At 41.9% G+C, this 18,628-nt stretch overlaps 1 protein-coding gene across 1 annotated transcript in view; it reads left to right on the top strand.

Annotated features, from left to right (window-relative positions):
• Positions 1-4,163: 4,163 nt before the first annotated feature.
• cnnm3 (cyclin and CBS domain divalent metal cation transport mediator 3) overlaps positions 4,164-18,628 on the top strand; it is a gene marked incomplete at its 5' end in the record, with an annotated part of 34,328 nt that continues 19,863 nt past the window's right edge. The window contains 4 exons of the mRNA XM_080420392.1: positions 4,164-4,970; positions 11,116-11,450; positions 15,143-15,319; positions 17,409-17,566. Coding sequence (XP_080276518.1) covers positions 4,164-4,970; positions 11,116-11,450; positions 15,143-15,319; positions 17,409-17,566 — 1,477 coding nt within the window. The remainder of the gene's footprint in view (positions 4,971-11,115; positions 11,451-15,142; positions 15,320-17,408; positions 17,567-18,628) is intronic.

Here is an 18,628-nt window from a genome sequence, read left to right as displayed (position 1 = left end):
ATAGTGCCGCACTATGAGCTTGTAGATCTGCTATTTTTGGATTAGCCCAAAAAAATCTAAAAAATTACACTGATGCGTTCCCGGTCTTAATGGGTTAAAGTGATCATACCAGTAGCAATAGAATAGGGACACCAGGTCGAAAGCTCTATATCCCTATATGTCAGGGTTCCCCAATGGGCGGCCCGCGGGCCATTTGAGGCCCGCGAGAGGCAACTGTCCGGCCCGCGAGATTCCTGTCATAAAGATAATAATATTTTTTTTTTAGATGGATTTCTTTTTGAAAAAAAAAGACTATTTGTATTACTGTTCAAGCAGACTGTAACAAACATATCTGTAAGTAAATAGTTGATTCTGGACTTATTTTGATTTTCAGTATGTTCAACTGGCTGCTGTTAATCTGTATTACTTTTCAAGCAGACTGCAACAACCAAATATTTTAAGTAAATGGTTGGTTCTCAACTTATTTTGTATCAGGCCTAAAATAACAGTGTCAAATTAGCTAGATTAGAGAAAGAAAAAGAAAAGAAAAAAACGCGCGCTTCACAATGCCCCTGGCCCTCGGCTTGGTACCCTAGACATAATTTGGCCCTTGGGGAAAACTAATTGAGGAACCCTGCTATATCCTATATGTACTTCATTGTACAAATGAATAGCCGATCTACAGGCTTTACAACGCATCACAATGCCACGTGTTGTGTACATGTAGCTCTGCTTTTTTCTTTCGAAATGTTCTTTTCTTCATATATTTAGAGGCCTATAATAACCAAAATAGGGAAGCCAGGTTGAAAGTTGTTAAACATGACAACAATAAAAAAAAAAACCCAAAAAAAAGCACACAAGTCCGGCACACAACTCCGTGACTCTAATAATCTAGACTTGCGTCTGTGACCTTCAGAAGTCTGTCTGTGCTGGATAGACTGGCTTTCCCACACGCTTCTCCCTCGCCTCCCATGACTCCCCCACCTCTCGTATCCTTTCCGTTTCTTGTGTTTTCGTCTGCCCCCCGTCACCCCCCCCCCCCCTCTCTCTTTTTCTCCAGCCACTCAAAAATATTGAAATTCCTCTGGCATTGGCTGCGTGTCTAATCTGCTAAGCAGGCCAGCAGGACTTATCAGCAAGCTCCTGGAGTGTTGTTTTTAGGGCTGCGTTCGCTGCGATGGTTAGATTGAGGAAGGTTAAAGATTTGTGGAACTCAGTGGGAATACAGGTCACTGAGTTCCCACATTGTGTATGATTCACAACTGAATCTGCTCAGTGGGTGGAGTTACAGAACAGTGGACGGTATAGGGTTTTCTCTTAATATGTTTATGGAAAGGACCCCTAAATTACATTACATTACATTACAGTCATTTAGCAGACGCTTTTATCCAAAGTGACTTACAATAAGTGCATTCAACATAGGTAGGGAACGAAAACTACTAATCACCAGAAGTCTTAAGTGCATTTTCTGCAAAAACAAGCAACCAAGAGTATACAGCGCTAAGGTAAAAGTGCAATATATCAGCTACCTATTTAAATTGATGTGCGTTTGGCCAAGGACACACCGTAGTTTAAATGGCGTTTAAAAAGCCATTTAACCCATTTAGCCGGGAAAGTATCTCTGTCATTTTTAGATTTCTTTGACTTTGGCTATTCAAAAATAGCAGATATACAAGCTCATAGCGCGGCACCGAGTGCCACGCTATGAGCTTGTATATCTGCTATTTTTTTGTTTTTTATGTTAAAATGTGTGCAAATCTTTAAATATATATATATATATTTTTTTAAATATATATTCAAAGATTTGCACTCATTTTCACGATAAAAAAAAAAAATGCAGATCTACAAGCTCATAGCGCGGCACTCGCGCTATGAGCTTGTATATCTGCTATTTTTGAATAGCCAAAGAAATATAAAATGACAGAGATACTTTCCCGGATTGAATGTGTTTAAGCTATAACTAGGCTAAGTTTGAACTTAGTGTGAGGTGGTGCACCTGACCCCCAGGTCCAGAACCTGAGCGTTGCACCAGACTCCCTCGCTCCAAACATTTCACTCCGGCGTAATGGTTTCTTGGGCCGTGGTGGTGGTACTGCAGGCTCCACTCGCGGCTTGCCTGAAAAGGCCCTCCTTAAAGGCCTCACCGTAGGGTTTGTTGGGCTTCTTCCTCACGGAAAAGACAGGCTGGGGCGCCAACAACCCATACTGCTCCCGGGTGCCGTCTACATTCCGGCTGTCAACCGTCACTACTTTAAAAATGTTTTCAAAATAATAATAATAACAAAAGGAATGGTTTTGGACATACAAGGTTTCCACCCGACAATGAACACTGTATAATGACTGTGAGGCATTTGGAAGGTCTATGAGGTTAATAAACTGATGTTTTTTCTATAATGGAAAATGTGCTTTATGGTTTTTCCATTTTCCTTTGGGTTACATGGTAACCCAGTGCAGGGTGTACTGATTGCACATTAACCTCCGTGTGAGCCGACACGTTCACTACTAAACCATTTATTTACAGTATTTGCCAAAGCAAGACATTCGCTGCGTTCCTCGATCATTATAAGCATATTAATTAAAAGTGTAGGAGAAAAGAATCGGCAGAATAATTTGACAGTGTCGATGAATGTATATGTTAAATTACATACAAATATAGGTGTGTGTGTGTGTGTGTGTGTGTGTGTGTGTGTGTGTGTGTGTGTGTGTGTGTGTGTGTGTGTGTGTGTGACCTATATAGTATGGTATTTTTACTTAAGTAAAGAATTTGAGTACTTTTCCCACCACTGCCCATCAGTGTGTTTATTCATTTGTGCCCAAAATGCTAAAAGGTGGAAACTGGCACCTGATAAAACGTATTTTCTGTTTATCAAAGAGTTGGAGAGACGGGGAGACCCCCTGATATTGAACAAACACTCTCGAATACAGAGGTTTCACGTTTTTAACAAAACAAAAACATTGTGTTTTTAACCGACAAAAACATCACTACTGTGCCTTTAAACCAGATCTACACTTCGCCGTACGACCGGGTGTCGCGTGGCAGGACGAAATAGCCGATCTACAAGCTCGCGACGCGTCAGATTAGGTGCTGTCGCGTGAGCTTGTGGATCGGCTATTTCCCCCATGGGCTGCGTTCCGATTGGCTCGTGCCGTCCGAGTAGGGGCGGGGCTTCCACCATAAACTGTGTCACGTGACCCCTCTATCGGCGTTGCCATGTCCGCCTATTATAAGCGACTTTGGGCTTGTTTTTCTCCGAAGTTGCTTGTAAATATTGGTAGTTGCGTCTTGGGTTTTTTGGGGGCTTTTATCCAAAGCGTAGTAGCTTATTTAGACTTGCTTCCAAAAAAATGTAAATATTATTTAAACTAGTGGTTCTCAAATATTTTGTAAATGTTTGAAACTGTTTTGTGCCACACAGGGGAGCATTTGTGTTGTTAGAAAGAATGTTTAAAACAATATTCCTAATATTCCAATTTTGTTTTGTGAAAATGCGACGCGTTGAGAGAGCTTGTAGATCGGCTATTTTCAAACAGCCGATGCATATAGGCAGTGGTGGAAAAAGTACTCAAATTCTTTACTTAAGTAAAAGTACCAATACTGCAATATAAAAATACTCTGTTACAAGTAAAAGTCCAGAATAAAAAATGTACTTGAGTAAAAGTACAAAAGTATTGGCATCAAAATGTACTTAAAGTATCAAAAGTAAAAGTACTAAATATTTGAAAATAGCCGATCTACAAGCTCACAACGCGTCGCGCTGCGACGCGTTGTGAGCTTGTAGATCTGCTATTTTCAAATAGCCTAGGTATAAAATAGGGCTAAAGTGGTTAATGTATGTTTCATTATATCATAATTTACATCTGAAAAGTAACTAGTAACTAAAGTTTTCAAATAATTGTAGTGGAGTAAAAGTACAATATTTGCCTCTGAGATGTAGTGGAGAAGAAGTAAAAGTAATGGAAATTGGAAATACTCAAGTAAAGTACAAATACCTCAAAATTGTACTTAAGTACAGTACTTAAGTAAATGTACTTAGTTACTTTCCACCACTGCATATAGGTTTAAAAGTGCTTCTTTTGGGCTTGTTTTCCTAGACCCCGATTGCTTGTTTCTCCCCGCACGACCTGGCAACGCTGCCCCCTCTCTATGCGCGAGCCTCCGCCAGGCCAGGCTGACCAATTCCAATATGGTGGCCGTGTCGGCAGGTCCTCCACTCTGGTTGATGCTAGTAGTATTGTTGTGCGGAGGAGGAGGAGGGCCACGGAGCTACGGGGCCTGCGGCGGCGGCAGCGACGACGGCCGGGACCCGGAGGCTCACCAGGAGGAGGCCGGGCAGCAGCAGCGGCTGGTCCTCGGCTTGCGACTGGAGGACCCGGACCCGCGGAGCAGGGTGTCTCTGCGGCAGAGGGTGGTGTCCGCGCCGCGGGGAGCCTCCTTCAAGCTGCGGCTCTTCGGCTCCGACCTGCTGAACGGCAGCTGGCCGTGGGTGGCGTTCGCCGGGGCGGGCAGAGGGGAGGCCGGGGCGGTGGGCGACGCGGCGGACCCCTGCGGCCAGGAGAGCCGCCGCCGGGCGTCCGAGTTCCGGGTGGTGGGGGACTTCTTCCCCGACGAGAAGAACAGCGGGCTGGTGACGGTGCGGGCGGACCGCGGTGGTGGGGATGGAGCAGGGACCACCGCCGCCGGGGGGGGGTCCGCGCCGTCCACCGCCTACCACCACCTGTGCGTGCTGACCGCGGGCAGCTGGGTGTCGGTGGGACCCGACCGGCTGCGGCTGAACCCCGACGCGGCGCTGCCCTCGGACCACATCCCTCCCTGGGGTCTGGCCGTGCTGGTGGTGCTGCTGGTCGGCCTGTGCGGCGCGCTGAGGACCGTCAGCCTCAGCCTGCTGTGGCTGGACCCTCTGGAGCTCTATGTGCTCCACAGCTGCGGGTCCGAGGAGGAGAAGAGGGCCGCCAAGCGTCTGGAGCCCATCCGGAGGAGAGGGAACTTCCTGGTGGGTTTTAATGGTGGTCTGTTGTTTAGAATGAGGAGGTGGCTGTAGTTATAGTCTGTTGTTTACAATGAGGAGGTGTCTGTAGTTATAGTCCTGTTGTTTACAATGAGGAGGTGTCTGTAGTTATAGTCTGTTGTTTAGAATGAGAAGGTGTCTGTAGTTATAGTCTGTTTACAATGAGGAGGTGTCTGTAGTTATAGTCTGTTGTTTACAATGAGGAGGAGGTGTCTGTAGTTATAGTATGTTTACAATGAGAAGGTGTCTGTAGTTATAGTCTGTTGTTTACAATGAGGAGGTGTCTGTAGTTATAGTCTGTTGTTTACAATGAGGAGGTGTCTGTAGTTATAGTCTGTTGTTTACAATGAGAGGGTGTCTGTAGTTATAGTCTGTTGTTTACAATGAGAGGGTGTCTGTAGTTATAGTCTGTTGTTTACAATGAGGAGGTGTCTGTAGTTATAGTCTGTTGTTTACAATGAGAGGGTGTCTGTAGTTATAGTCTGTTGTTTACAATGAGAAGGTGTCTGTTGTTATAGTCTGTTGTTTACAATGAGGAGGTGTCTGTAGTTATAGTCTGTTGTTTACAATGAGGAGGTGTCTGTAGTTATAGTCTGTTGTTTACAATGAGAAGGTGTCTGTAGTTATAGTCTGTTGTTTACAATGAGAAGGTGTCTGTAGTTATAGTCTGTTTACAATGAGGAGGTGTCTGTAGTTATAGTCTGTTGTTTACAATGAGGAGGTGGCTGTAGTTATAGTCTGTTTACAATGAGGAGGTGTCTGTAGTTATAGTCTGTTTACAATGAGGAGGTGTCTGTAGTTATAGTCTGTTTACAATGAGAAGGTGTCTGTAGTTGTAGTCTGTTTACAATGAGGAGGTGTCTGTAGTTGTAGTCTGTTTACAATGAGGAGGTGTCTGTAGTTATAGTCTGTTTACAATGAGGAGGTGTCTGTAGTTGTAGTCTGTTTACAATGAGAAGGTGTCTGTAGTTATAGTCTGTTGTTTACAATGAGGAGGTGTCTGTAGTTATAGTCTGTTTACAATGAGGAGGTGTCTGTAGTTATAGTCTGTTTACAATGAGGATGTGTCTGTAGTTAGTCTGTTGTTTACAATGAGAAGGTGTCTGTAGTTATAGTCTGTTTACAATGAGAAGGTGTCTGTTGTTATAGTATGTTTACAATGAGGAGGTGTCTGTAGTTATAGTCTGTTGTTTACAATGAGGAGGTGTCTGTAGTTATAGTATGTTTACAATGAGGAGGTGTCTGTAGTTATAGTCTGTTGTTTACAATGAGGAGGTGTCTGTAGTTATAGTCTGTTGTGTTTACAATGAGGAGGTGTCTGTAGTTATAGTCTGTTTACAATGAGGAGGTGTCTGTAGTTATAGTCTGTTTACAATGAGGAGGTGTCTGTAGTTATAGTCTGTTGTTTACAATGAGGAGGTGTCTGTAGTTATAGTCTGTTGTTTACAATGAGAAGGTGTCTGTAGTTATAGTCTGTTGTTTACAATGAGGAGGTGTCTGTAGTTATAGTCTGTTGTTTACAATGAGGAGGTGTCTCTAGTTATAGTCTGTTTACAATGAGGAGGTGTCTGTAGTTATAGTCTGTTTACAATGAGGAGGTGTCTGTAGTTATAGTCTGTTGTTTACAATGAGGAGGTGTCTGTAGTTATAGTCTGTTGTTTACAATGAGAAGGTGTCTGTCTGTCTGTCGGTGTTGGCAGGAGATCCAGGTTGAATGTCTGATTTAAAGCTGCATCCCATAACTTATTTTAAATAAATTAAACGTTATGTTACTCGTTAACCAGTCTGTATGGTAGTATGTTAAAGGCACAGTTGACTTTTCCCTGTGTTTACATTACATGGCAAAACAATAAATATAGATTTTATCCCATTGTTCCATACCATGCTTAGTAGACATTGGAGTAGTGTAGTGGTGTTTACCTGTAGAAACACATGGCTTGTTGTTTTCACTGTTTGTTTTGGTTGGCCAAGTCTACCCAAAAAACAGTCAAATACAGTTAGAGGACAGTGTGTTTCTACAGCTAAACACCACCACTACTCAGTGGATGATATCTGCTGCTACAGAGGGAAACGAGGGGTAAAAAAAATATGCATTTATTGTTGTTTTGTTTTGTAAACACAGGGCAAAGTTACATACAATGCATTTAACCAATCTGTGTGCAGACAGAGTATGTTAATACAATATAACTATCTGCAGTGGTGTACTAGTTAATACTGTACTGGTTTGTAAGTAGTACACCCAGAAGAAGCTCATAATTAGCACATTCATCTTCCTTGGCCAAACAGGGATTGGCTCTCTTGGTTGTTTGGTAGAATGAATGGTGTCTCATGCTGGAGAGTGGCAACGCTGGTTCACTTAATGCGGCCCTTAGGTTAATGTGGGAATATACTGACATATCATTGATTTCAGCTGTTACAATTCCAAACATGCAAACATCACCCGCTTTAATTACTAAAAGCGGGGTCAGTAAGCTAAATAAAGGAAAAAGAAAGAAAGACTATAGTAGCTTAATGACTAGTATAAAAATTATATTGTCTTTTTTTATGTCCAATGTATTTGTATTTAAGTTCATGAAGTTAGTATAACTAAATGCATTTGCAATGCAAAAAGAAAAACAGGATTTGAATTCAAAAGTAGCAAAAAATAGCAGATCTACAAGCTCAAAACGCGCCGCGCTGCGACGCGTTTTGAGCTTGTAGATCGGCTATTTTTGCTACTTTTGTGTGACGAAGAATGGCGAAGTACGGCATTATTAATTCACGAAAAAAAAAGTTAAAATACGGAGATAAGAGGTGTCTGCCGACAGTATATGCAAAACGTGGCCCTCTGGAGTGAGAGTGGAAATCTCTCCATCATTAAAAGTTGCATCACCCCCTAGTATCATCACCTTTTTTAGGTGAAATGTTTCTACCTAAAAGGGTGATCACCTAAAATGGTAGCATGCAGCCACCTTTATCCAGACTCTAGTCAATAAACAAACAAGGTAAATAGTAACATAAGGAGAGTGCAGACTGAGAACCACGCAGAGCCTCAGAGAAACTAGGATACCAAGGTAAACAATGAGCCTAGCATCTGTCTGACTCTCATTGTGGTCCAGAGAAAAAAAAAACACATCTAAGAAGAAACAAAAACATGAGTAGTGATGATTTTGACAGCAAATTTTGATCTAGTTTTAGTCATAGTCTTTTGAATAAAATTCCATTTTAGTTTTAGTCATATTTTAGTCATTCTGAAATGTTTTAGTTTTTGTCTAGTTTCAGTTGACAAAAATCTCATAAATCTACAGTTGATTTAGTCGACTAAAATCTATGTTGGCGGTGCCTTGATGGCGTCGTAATAGCTGATTTTACACTCGGTTGCATGCTGAAAATAGCAGATCTACAAGCTCACAACGCGTCGCGTGTGAGCTTGAAGATCGGCTATTTTCACCATGCACACCCTAGCGCAACCAAACATAAAATGACTTTGTTTTAGTTCTACTGGATCTCTTCTCCACTAGATCCCTCACTAACATTTTAGTCTAGTTTTTATTTGTTGATGAAATTGTCAATATATTTAGTCTTAGTTTTAGTCATCATAGCTTAGTTACTATTTCGTTTTCATTTAGTTTTTCGGCAGTGGAAAAAGGTAGTAGACGAACATTTTTAGTCATAGTTTTAGTCGGCAAAATCAACACTGAGAACAACAAGGTAGCAAGATAATCTGCATAGTATTGAGTAAGCTAATAGCATCTACAGATCAAAGGTGACCAGAAGGCATACAGGGTGAATAAAGGGCTTTACTGGGAGAGAGGTGGAGTCATCAGAGGTGAGTCTTCTGAGGGAGTGAGTGGGAGTGAGTCTGCAGTTCTGACTGCAATGGCTGCTTTATTCCCCCATCCAGGGCCGGCCCTAGGATTTTCGTGGCCCTAAGCAAGATTTTTTTGGGTGCCCCCCCCCCCCCCCCCCCAAAACACCCCCATTATAAAATCATTGTCATTTTGTATTGCACACTAAAATAATAACACTAGTTGTTGGATAGGAGATACATGACATAATTACAATATGAAAGTAAAAAAAAAAAAGAAAAGGCCCCCTAGTGGTTGTGGCCCTAAGCGACCGCTTATGTTGCTTATGGCAGCGGCCGGCCCTGCCCCCATCGCAGCTTTGAGCATCAACGTGTGTTTTAATTTAACTCAGAGAGCGTACAGCTTCTAACCACATGGACCCGTAACTATTATCATTTCACTGTGTACGTTCTATTCTAGTAATGCCAACAGGTCGCTGTCCAAACTGTTGTAAGACGGCATCTAATATTGTGCTGGTTAAATGATGCCTCCCTAAAAATAAACCTCATTAAAAGTCATTTAATTTTTATGCACCATACTGTATACCTGGAACAAATTCCCAGAAAACTGCAGGGTCTGTCTGCTGCCACTCTTATTTCTTTTAAAACACAACTTAAAGGACTAGTTCACCCAAAAAATGACTTGTTTTCTATTGTACTTTTTTATTATACACACCCCATGAAGCCTTGAATTCATGGAGATCTTTTAGTTTTTGACGTTATCCTGAGCCAATCATTTGATGACCGAGACTCAAAGTGACTCCTTTGAGTCTCCTACCGGATACATTAGCATCTTTTCCGCCGGTCATGAAATTATTGGCTTAGGAATGCGACAAAAAACAAAAAATCACCATGAATTCAATGCTTCATGCCATGGGGTGTGTAATTGATAGAAAATAAGTAATTTTTTGGGTGACCTTTCTGTTTGCCGCCCGGAGTTACTTTTTATTAAATTTTCTTTCTCTTCTGCACTGTGTATTTTTTTACTTTAGTTTTATGTATCCTAGTGTCATTGTATAATTGTGTTTCCTTTGCTTGATGTTCTGTGCAAAGCCTTGTTGTTGAAATGTGCTTTACAAATTGCCTAATCCAGTGGTGGAAAGTAACTTAGTACATGTACTCAAGTACAATTTTGAGGTATTTGTACTTTACTTGGGTATTTCCCATTTCCAATACTTTTACTTCTACTCCACTACATCTCAGAGGCAAATATTATAACTTTTACTCCACTGCAATTATTTGAAAACTTTATTTACTTGTTACTTTGTGAAACATACATTAACCACTTCAGCCAAGGCTATTTGAAAATAGCAGATCTACAAACTCAACACGCATTGTGAGCTTGTAGATCTGCTATTTTCAAAGGATTTTAAATACATTTTGAAACGAATACATGTGAAATGGGATATTGTGCATAATGAGTACTTTTACTTTTAGTGCGTTTTGATGCCAAAACGTTTGTACTTTTACTCAAGTAAAGTTTTAACTCATTCACTGCCTGAATTATTTCTGGCCGCGTTTGCCCACTGCCAAGATTTTTCATTGAAAAAAAAAGTACTCAGGAGCCGAGATACAGAATTTTTAAGTTTTAAGTTAACAAGGAAGTGGATGGGAGTCTAGATCTTCGAAAAATCATATCTCCTTGGTCTTTGGGTCTTTTTTTGTTTTGTTTTTTTAAGTCGTTTTAGTCGTTCTAGGCAGGCATGGCTTATGGGACAAAAGTCGTTTTAGTCGTTCTAGGCAGTGAATGAGTTTTTCTACATGGTGGTTTTGATACTTTTACTTAAAGGAGCATTTCACCCCTGGAAGAACTTACAGTCACTCAATGTTGATAATATTTGTAGTAGATAACGGTAGCAAAATTTGAAATTTGCACCCCATGGCCAGAAAAATATAGAAGTCTGTGTGTTTGACTGGGGTTTGACTGGGCTGCTGCATTACTGCAATGACCATAATGCTTTGGGGCACTGCCCTTCCTTGTGGGGAGGGGAGGCTGCGTGGGGGTGTGGTCTACATTGTAGTCAGGAAATAAGGTGAGATAAAGAGACTATGAGTCAAATGACTCATATTCTCTGAGGATATGGATACAAATCTAAAAAATACAGATAAAACACAAAAAACACACCAGGATCATGTTTATGGGTCCTAGACCTAGATAAAAATAGGGGTTTGATGCAAAATCGTCGAAATGTCCCTTTAAGTAAAACATTTGAGTACTTTTTTTCCACCACTGAATAAAACTGCCTGGCCTTGCCTTGGATCTAATCTAATGTTTTGTGGCTGGTCGTCTCCACCCTCCTCTAGGTGTGCTCCCTGCTGTTCCTGTGCGCCCTGGGCCACTCTGTGCTGGGCGTGCTGCTCTACAAGGCGCTGGGCTCCATCACGCCCGCCGTCTTCACCAGCGGCTTCCTCATCTTCCTGCTGGCGGAGCTGGTGCCGCACGTGGTGTGCTCGGGCTACGGCTTCCAGATGGCGCCGGGCCTGACCTGGCTGGCCCAGGTGTGCATGGTGCTGACCTGCCCGCTGTCCTGCCCGCTGGGCCTCGTCCTGGACCTGGCTCTGGGCCGGGACATCAGCACCTGCGGCGTGAGGGAGCGGGCCATGGAGATGATCCGCACCAGCGTCAACGACCCTTACAGGTGACGAAGACACACACGCACACACGCACACACACACACACACACACACACACACACACACACACACACACACACACACACACACACACATACATACATACATACATACATACATACATACATACATACATACATACATACATACAGTGGTGGAAAGTAACTAAGTACTGTACTTAAGTACAATTCTGAGGTATTTGTACTTTACTTGAGCATTTCCAATTTCCAATACTTTTACTTCTACTCCACTACATCTCAGAGGCAAATATTGTACTTTTACTCCACTACATTTTCTTGAAAACTTTAGTTACTAGTTACTTTTCAGATATAAATTATGATATAATGAAACATACGTTAACCACTTTAAACCTATTTTAAACCTAGGCTATTTGAAAATAGCAGATCTACAAGCTCACAACGTGTCGCATCGCGACGCGTTGTGAGCTTGTAGATCGGCTATTTTCAAATATTTAGTACTTTTACTTTTGGTACTTTAAGTACATTTTGATGCCAATACTTTTGTACTTTTACTAAAGTAAATTTTTAATTCTGGACTTTTACTTGTAACAGAGTATTTTTATATTGCAGTATTGGTACTTTTACTTAAGTAAAGAATTTGAGTACTTTTTCCACCACTGCATACATACATACATACACACACACACACACACACACACACACACACACACACTTTCACTAGTAGTATAATAAGTCGTTGCTGTCTGTTTCGAGCTTGTAGATCCGGTACCTTTGATGGTTTTGTCAATCCTGCAAAGTAACAGTTTCTCATGATTTTAAATTATTATTCCTGTCTTATTTTAACTATGTTTTTGTTTTGTGTGTTTGGTGTCTTACTTGCTCCTAAGTTCCTCACAATGGGGGGGGGAGTGTCTAACTTTGTTTTATTTTAAATAATACTGCTATCATGTTACTTATTTTGATAATTCCCAGCAAAAATGTGTACCCCCCCCCCACAGTCCTACCACCATGTGTTGATAATGTCGTGTCTTTGATGTACAAAAATCTAAGGTGTTGAGTAGAGTACGACATTTTCTGTACAAAACCACCTAAATCACCTAAAAAAACAAATATAAAAAAAAGTAACAGTTTTGGACATATGAGGTATAGTTCACCCCCCCCCCCCCCCCCCAAAAAAAAGAGAATTCATGGATGTTTTTTAGTTTTTGTCTCATTCCTAAGCCAATAATTTGATGACCAGCAGACCGGTAGGCAGCGGTTCGGGTAGGAGACACAAAGTCTCCTACCGGAACCGCTGTCGGTCATCAAATTATTGTCTTAGGAATGAGACAAAAACTAATAATCCATGAATTCAAGTCTCCATGGGGTGACTAATCCATAGAAAAAAAGTCACTTTGGGGGTGAACTCTCTCTTTAATGTTTTCAACCTTATTTTCATAGAATTGGTCCTCACTAATGCTCCTTATAAGATATTTCTGTCTCCTCGCTCTGCCACGCCAGAGAGAGAGAGGTAGGCTTTTGGACCGTTCAGCCTACCAATGACATCACTGGTTTCAACGATGTCATCGGCAGGTTTCGATTCCAAGCTCATAGAAAAAACTACGGCCTTTTCTCTTGGTGGAAAGTTTAGCCATGCTGAAACAGAAGCCACTGTTGTTGCATTAATAAAAAAACAACACAGGCTCTAATAACGGTGTGTGGCTCTGGGACTCCATGAGGCCAGCCTACCATGATGTCAGACATAATAAATTAATCCACAGTTGGGTTAGGTTTGACGCTGCTTGTACCTGTATGAGTGAGTAACAAATAAATCCCTCTTTCAGCCAGATCTGAGGCCCACCGACTTACAATTTGAAGGTGTGGGGGAGGACAGATTTTTTTTGGGGGGGGGTTTTGGGTTCTCAAAATGCATATTTATGCTCAAACACAAAGTCTCATATCTTATATAGTACATGTGCACAGATAGTTTACATATGAATTGTCTCCAGATTTAGGAAAATATACTGCCTGAGAGCATTTGAGCATTATATCATTGCATTTGAGTATTGATATAATGTTTTCTGTAAAAAAAAATCATACTGTGGCGGTCGGATTTAAGGGGCTGCGGCCCGCCACTGCTTAATGCATATAGGGGAAACATAGGCCTGTCCCCGACTAAGGATTTGTTTAGTCGAATCTAATTGGCGACTAATTGCCAATAGTCGACTGGCAGTCTCTAGTGTCTCTATCTCTCTCTGGAAGAGGTTGCACATGAACTCTGCAGCCGCACTGAGGCGCTCCATCACAAACAATACCAATACAAAGACGAGGAATAAGAAGAATAAAGTGGAAGTTACGTGTGGTTGCAGTAGACTTGGCCAAAGTAGACTTGGCCAAAAAACAATTAAAAACATTTTTGGCCCTTCAATTATTATTATTTTATTTTTTTCAACTTGATTCGACTAAGAGACACGCAGTCGACTCGGACCCCCCGCGACTAACCAGTCGACTATTCGACTTAGTCGAGGTCAGGCCTAGGGAAACACTGCCACTGATGATGTCACTGCTAGGCACATGTTTGACACAGAGCGTGTGAACAGAAATGGTACCAGCCCTATTGAGCGAAGCTAGTGCTGAACCACGATGTTAGAAAAGAAAAAGTTTAAATGAATGTTCCTTTAAAAAGAAAAACACCTGAAACTCTGCTCTCCAACTCTGCTGGGCATGCAGTCAAATCTTTCTTTATTTGATCACGATTACATATTGGAAAGCAAATATTTGACATTCACTGCATGGCTGCCAGTGTTTTGGTTTAGTTTTAGTCATAGTCTTTTGAATCAAATTCCATTTAGTTTTAGTCATATTTTAGTCATCTGAAATGTCTTGCTGTTAGTCTAGTTTCAGTCGATTAAATATCATAAGATTGTAGTCGACTAAATCTACAGTCGACTAAAATGTGTGTTTTTGTGTGTCGGTGCCTTGATGGCGTCGTAACGGCTGATTTTACACTTGGCTGCATGTTTGAAAATAGCAGATCTACAAGCTCACAACGCGTCGCAGCGCAGCGCGTTGTGAGCTTGTAGATCTGCTATTTTCCGAGCGCAACACCCGAGCGCAACCAAACATAACATGATCTCTTCTCCTCTAGATCCCTCACTAACATGTTAGTCTAGTTTTTATTTGTTGACGAAATTGTCAATATATATAGGGTGCGTTTGAAAATACAGCACTGAGGGCACTGGCCAATACAAACTAATAGGCGAGTGTGCTCCGGTGCGTAATTTCCGAACGCACCCCCTAGTCTCAGTTTTTTTGTAGTCATCATAGCTTAGTTTTTATTTAGTTTTTATTTAGTTTTTATTTAGTTTTTATTTAGCTTTTATTTAGTTTTTATTTAGTTTTTATTTAGCTTTTATTTAGCTTTTATTTAGTTTTTATTTAGTTTTTATTTAGTTTTTTAGTTTTTATTTAGTTTTTATTTAGCTTTTATTTAGTTTTTATTTAGTTTTTATTTAGTTTTTATTTAGTTTTTTAGTTTTTATTTAGTTTTTATTTAGCTTTTATTTAGTTTTTATTTAGTTTTTATTTAGTTTTTATTTAGTTTTCGTCAGTGAAGAAAGGAAGTCGACGAACATTTTTCGTCATAGTTTTAGTCGACTAAATCAACACTGATGATGGCTGCTGTGTGTGATGGCTGCTGTGTGTGTATAATGTGTTATTTCTTGTTTTCTCTGCAGTGAGTTTGTGAAGGAGGAGTTCAGTCGCGGTACGCTGCGCAGTAAGACGGTGGAGGACATCCTGACCCCGCTGAAGGACTGCTTCATGCTGCCCAGCACGGCCGTCCTGGACTTCTCCACCATGTCTGAGATCATGCAGAGCGGATGCCCACGCGTCCCCATCTATGAGGAGGAGAGGTGGGCACGGGAACAATGACACTTATATTATGTCCCTTTCCTGAGGCGATTCTTAAAAATGTTTTCTAAACCTAACAGTTCTTTGAAAAAAAATCCCCCCAAAAAATCCAAGATTTAAAAAAAAAATAGCAGATCTACAAGCTCATAGCGCGGCACTCGGTGCCGCGCTATGAGCTTGTAGATCTGCTATTTTTGAATAGCCAAAGAAATCTAAAGTGACACCGATGCGTTCCAGGTCTTAACACATTCCATGCCAGAGTTTAATCTCATAATGTACTCACCAGTGCCAGCGTTTTATTGTTGTTTTTTTGTTTTTTTCATGTCGCCACAGACCTCGCTAAATAAGTTAAAAGTGCGCGTTCATTTGGTTCTAAACACACGGCGGATCCGTGAGAAACGGCCAGCGAAAATAGTTTCCAAATCCGTGCCGCCATCTTGAAGATACAGCCGATCAACCATAAACAGTGATCAGCGAGGAGAAAAACAACAACCGAGAAAATCGAGTTTTAAACAGGATCCCAGACAGGAAGCGGATACGATCGAAAAAAACGGAACCCGAATAATTCTGTTTCCGACCGGAAACGGAAATGGATCAAAAAAATTCGGAAAGTGCACCTGGGGCAAAATCAATGGGAATCGGCGGTTCGCGTAGATCTACGCGACTGGCACGCTGCGGCTTTAAATAGGTTCGCGTAGATCTACGCGATTGGCATTCAATGTGTTAATGGGTTAAAATGTTTCTGAAAGTCCAACCTTAACCACTTAAACTCTATAGACGCCCCAAGGGCTCTATACTTGTGTAACGCCCAGATTCGAACGCAGGTCTTCCGCGTGGAAAAAGCCAACATCTTAACCACTAGCCTAAAGGGGAATTCCCCCTCGGCCGAGGGAGAAATTTGGCTGTTGGTCATCAGGGAGAGGCTCTGAGCCACTACTGCTACACTTGGTCGACTCTTTTGTTTTCCCTCTACACCAAACCTCTTCCCCGAAAATACAATCTAACAGGCTCACGCAATGTGTCACATTGTGTGAGCCTGTTAGATTGGATATTTTCCCTAATGTTTGCCTCCCCAGAATAGGGATACTAGGCTTAATTTAAACAATGCATGTAACGAAAAAAACATCACGTGGATGCACCTGGGACGTATCATCAGTGTTGTAGCCTGGGGTCATAGGGTGTTTCGGGTCTCGCAACATACACCCTCGCCCAGGTGACCCAGCCAGGGTTGATCAAGCCCCGACTTACGTCCCAGTAGCTACCCACGGTCAGTCCTAAATAGGGAAAGACGGGGCCACTCAATACGCTTGTCCGAAACTACTCCGCCAGGAATGGGGGAGAGGAGATACTCTGGCACGTGGAGGGACTAGGCTCTGTGGATGGCCTCCTCTCTCCGGGCTCCTCCTTCGTCTCACCAGGTCCAGGACCTGAGCGTTGCACCAGACTCCCCCGCTCCAAACATCTCATTCTGGTGTGATGGTGTCTTGGGCCGTGGTGGTACTGCAGGCTCCCTTTTGCGGCTTGCTTGAATGGCCCTCCTAAAGGCCTCACCGTGGATTTGTTGGGCTTCTTCCTCACGGAAGACACAGACTGGGGGCGCTAACCCAAACTGCTTCCGGATGCCGTCTACATTCCGGCTGTCACCCGTCTCTCCGATGTACAATACTGTAACTAAGACAATAGCACATACACAGTATAAGCTCACAACGCAGCACGACGTGAGCTTGTAGATTGGCTATTTCAGCGCGCAACAAAGTATACATCTGGCTCCGTACTCAATCGTGATGTAAGGAAAACCCCCAGCAGTCCTTGAGGGTGGGTACCAGGGGTCCCCCAACTAAATTAGTTAATGTAGCATCAAAATCACTTTAACCCTATTTTATACATCAGCCATTTGAAAATAGACGATCTACAAAGATTTTAGAAAAAAACATTTTAACTTGTATGGGGATCCCAGGCACATAATCTTTTCAGATGGGGGGGGTCTGTGGCCAAATACACATCAATCTGGGGGTCCTTGATATGAAAATGTTTGAGAAATGCTGATTTAGCTTGATTCTTCTTCTTTTTCTGTTTTTTTTTTTCTCCAAGGTCCAACATAGTGGAGATCCTCTATGTGAAAGACCTGGCTCTGGTGGACCCAGACGACTGCACCCCCATGACCACCATCACCAAGTTCTACAACCACCCCCTGCACTTTGTGTTCAACGACACCAAGCTGGACGCCATGCTGGAGGAGTTCAAGAAAGGTCTGTCACCAGAACCATAAATAACCCTAACCCTAACTATAACCATAAATAACCCTAACCCTAACTATAGCCCTAACCCTAGAGGAGTTCAAGAAAGGTCTGTCACCCTAACCCTAACCCTAAAGGTCCGTCTGTCACCATCATCACATTTTACTTGTTGATTAACTCTTTGACTGCGGTTGACTTGATAACGCGTCAATTGCTAGTTTGTCCAGTTGGCCGTCGACGCGAGTCAGCGAGCTGATGAAAGTGTCTATTTGCTGCTCTCTACTGGTGGAACCAGCGTATGTGTTCAAAACCGCAGCTAGACTTACTATATGAAAATTAAATAACAAAATAACAAATAAACAAAAAACACGAAAATCGCTGGCACTGGGGGAGTACTTTATGAAAATACTCTGGCAGTCAAAGAGTTAATTGCATGGATTAAAGTTCTCAGTCAGTCGCCACGTCTGATTTCAGTCATTTGGATTCCATAGTAGCCAGTGTTGATTTTGACAACACATTTTGATTTAGTTTTAGTCATTTTTGAATAAAGTTCCATTTTAGTTTTAGTCATATTTTAGTCATCTGAAATGTCTTAGTTTTTGTCTAGTTTCAGTCGACTAAATATCATAAGATTATATTCGACTAAATCTACAGTTGATTTAGTCGACTAAAATGTGTTTTGGCGCCGCGGTGCCTTGATGGCGCCGTAATGGCTGATTATACACTTGGTTGCGTCTGTGCCCCAAAAGAATCTGCCCGGTTCTCCTCAGTGGAGCAATTGATCTGCATTTGCACACACAGCCATTGACCATCACCATGAGCACGGAACAGCGAAGCCCGTTATTCGATTTCCCCAAATGTCAGCTGTTTATTAGCGTTTTTGTGTTCGCTGGCTCCCAGGTTGCCAAATCATGTTTGTGAAACAAGCGCCGGTGTTGCCACGTCCGTGGGTGCTCATATCCGCCGACGGGTATGGTCTAGTCATAATAATAAATCATAAAGGAAATGTTCAAATGGCTTCAACAGTATGTTGAAGCCAAAAGAAAAGAGAAGAGTGCAAACAAAAGTCAGTAG

Source organism: Gymnoscopelus braueri (genome assembly GCF_963280865.1).
Source record: "Gymnoscopelus braueri genome assembly, chromosome: 22".
Classification (NCBI taxonomy): Eukaryota; Metazoa; Chordata; class Actinopteri; order Myctophiformes; family Myctophidae; genus Gymnoscopelus; species Gymnoscopelus braueri.
Note: the sequence above shows the minus strand (reverse complement) of the source record. Positions and strands in the feature narration are given on the sequence as shown.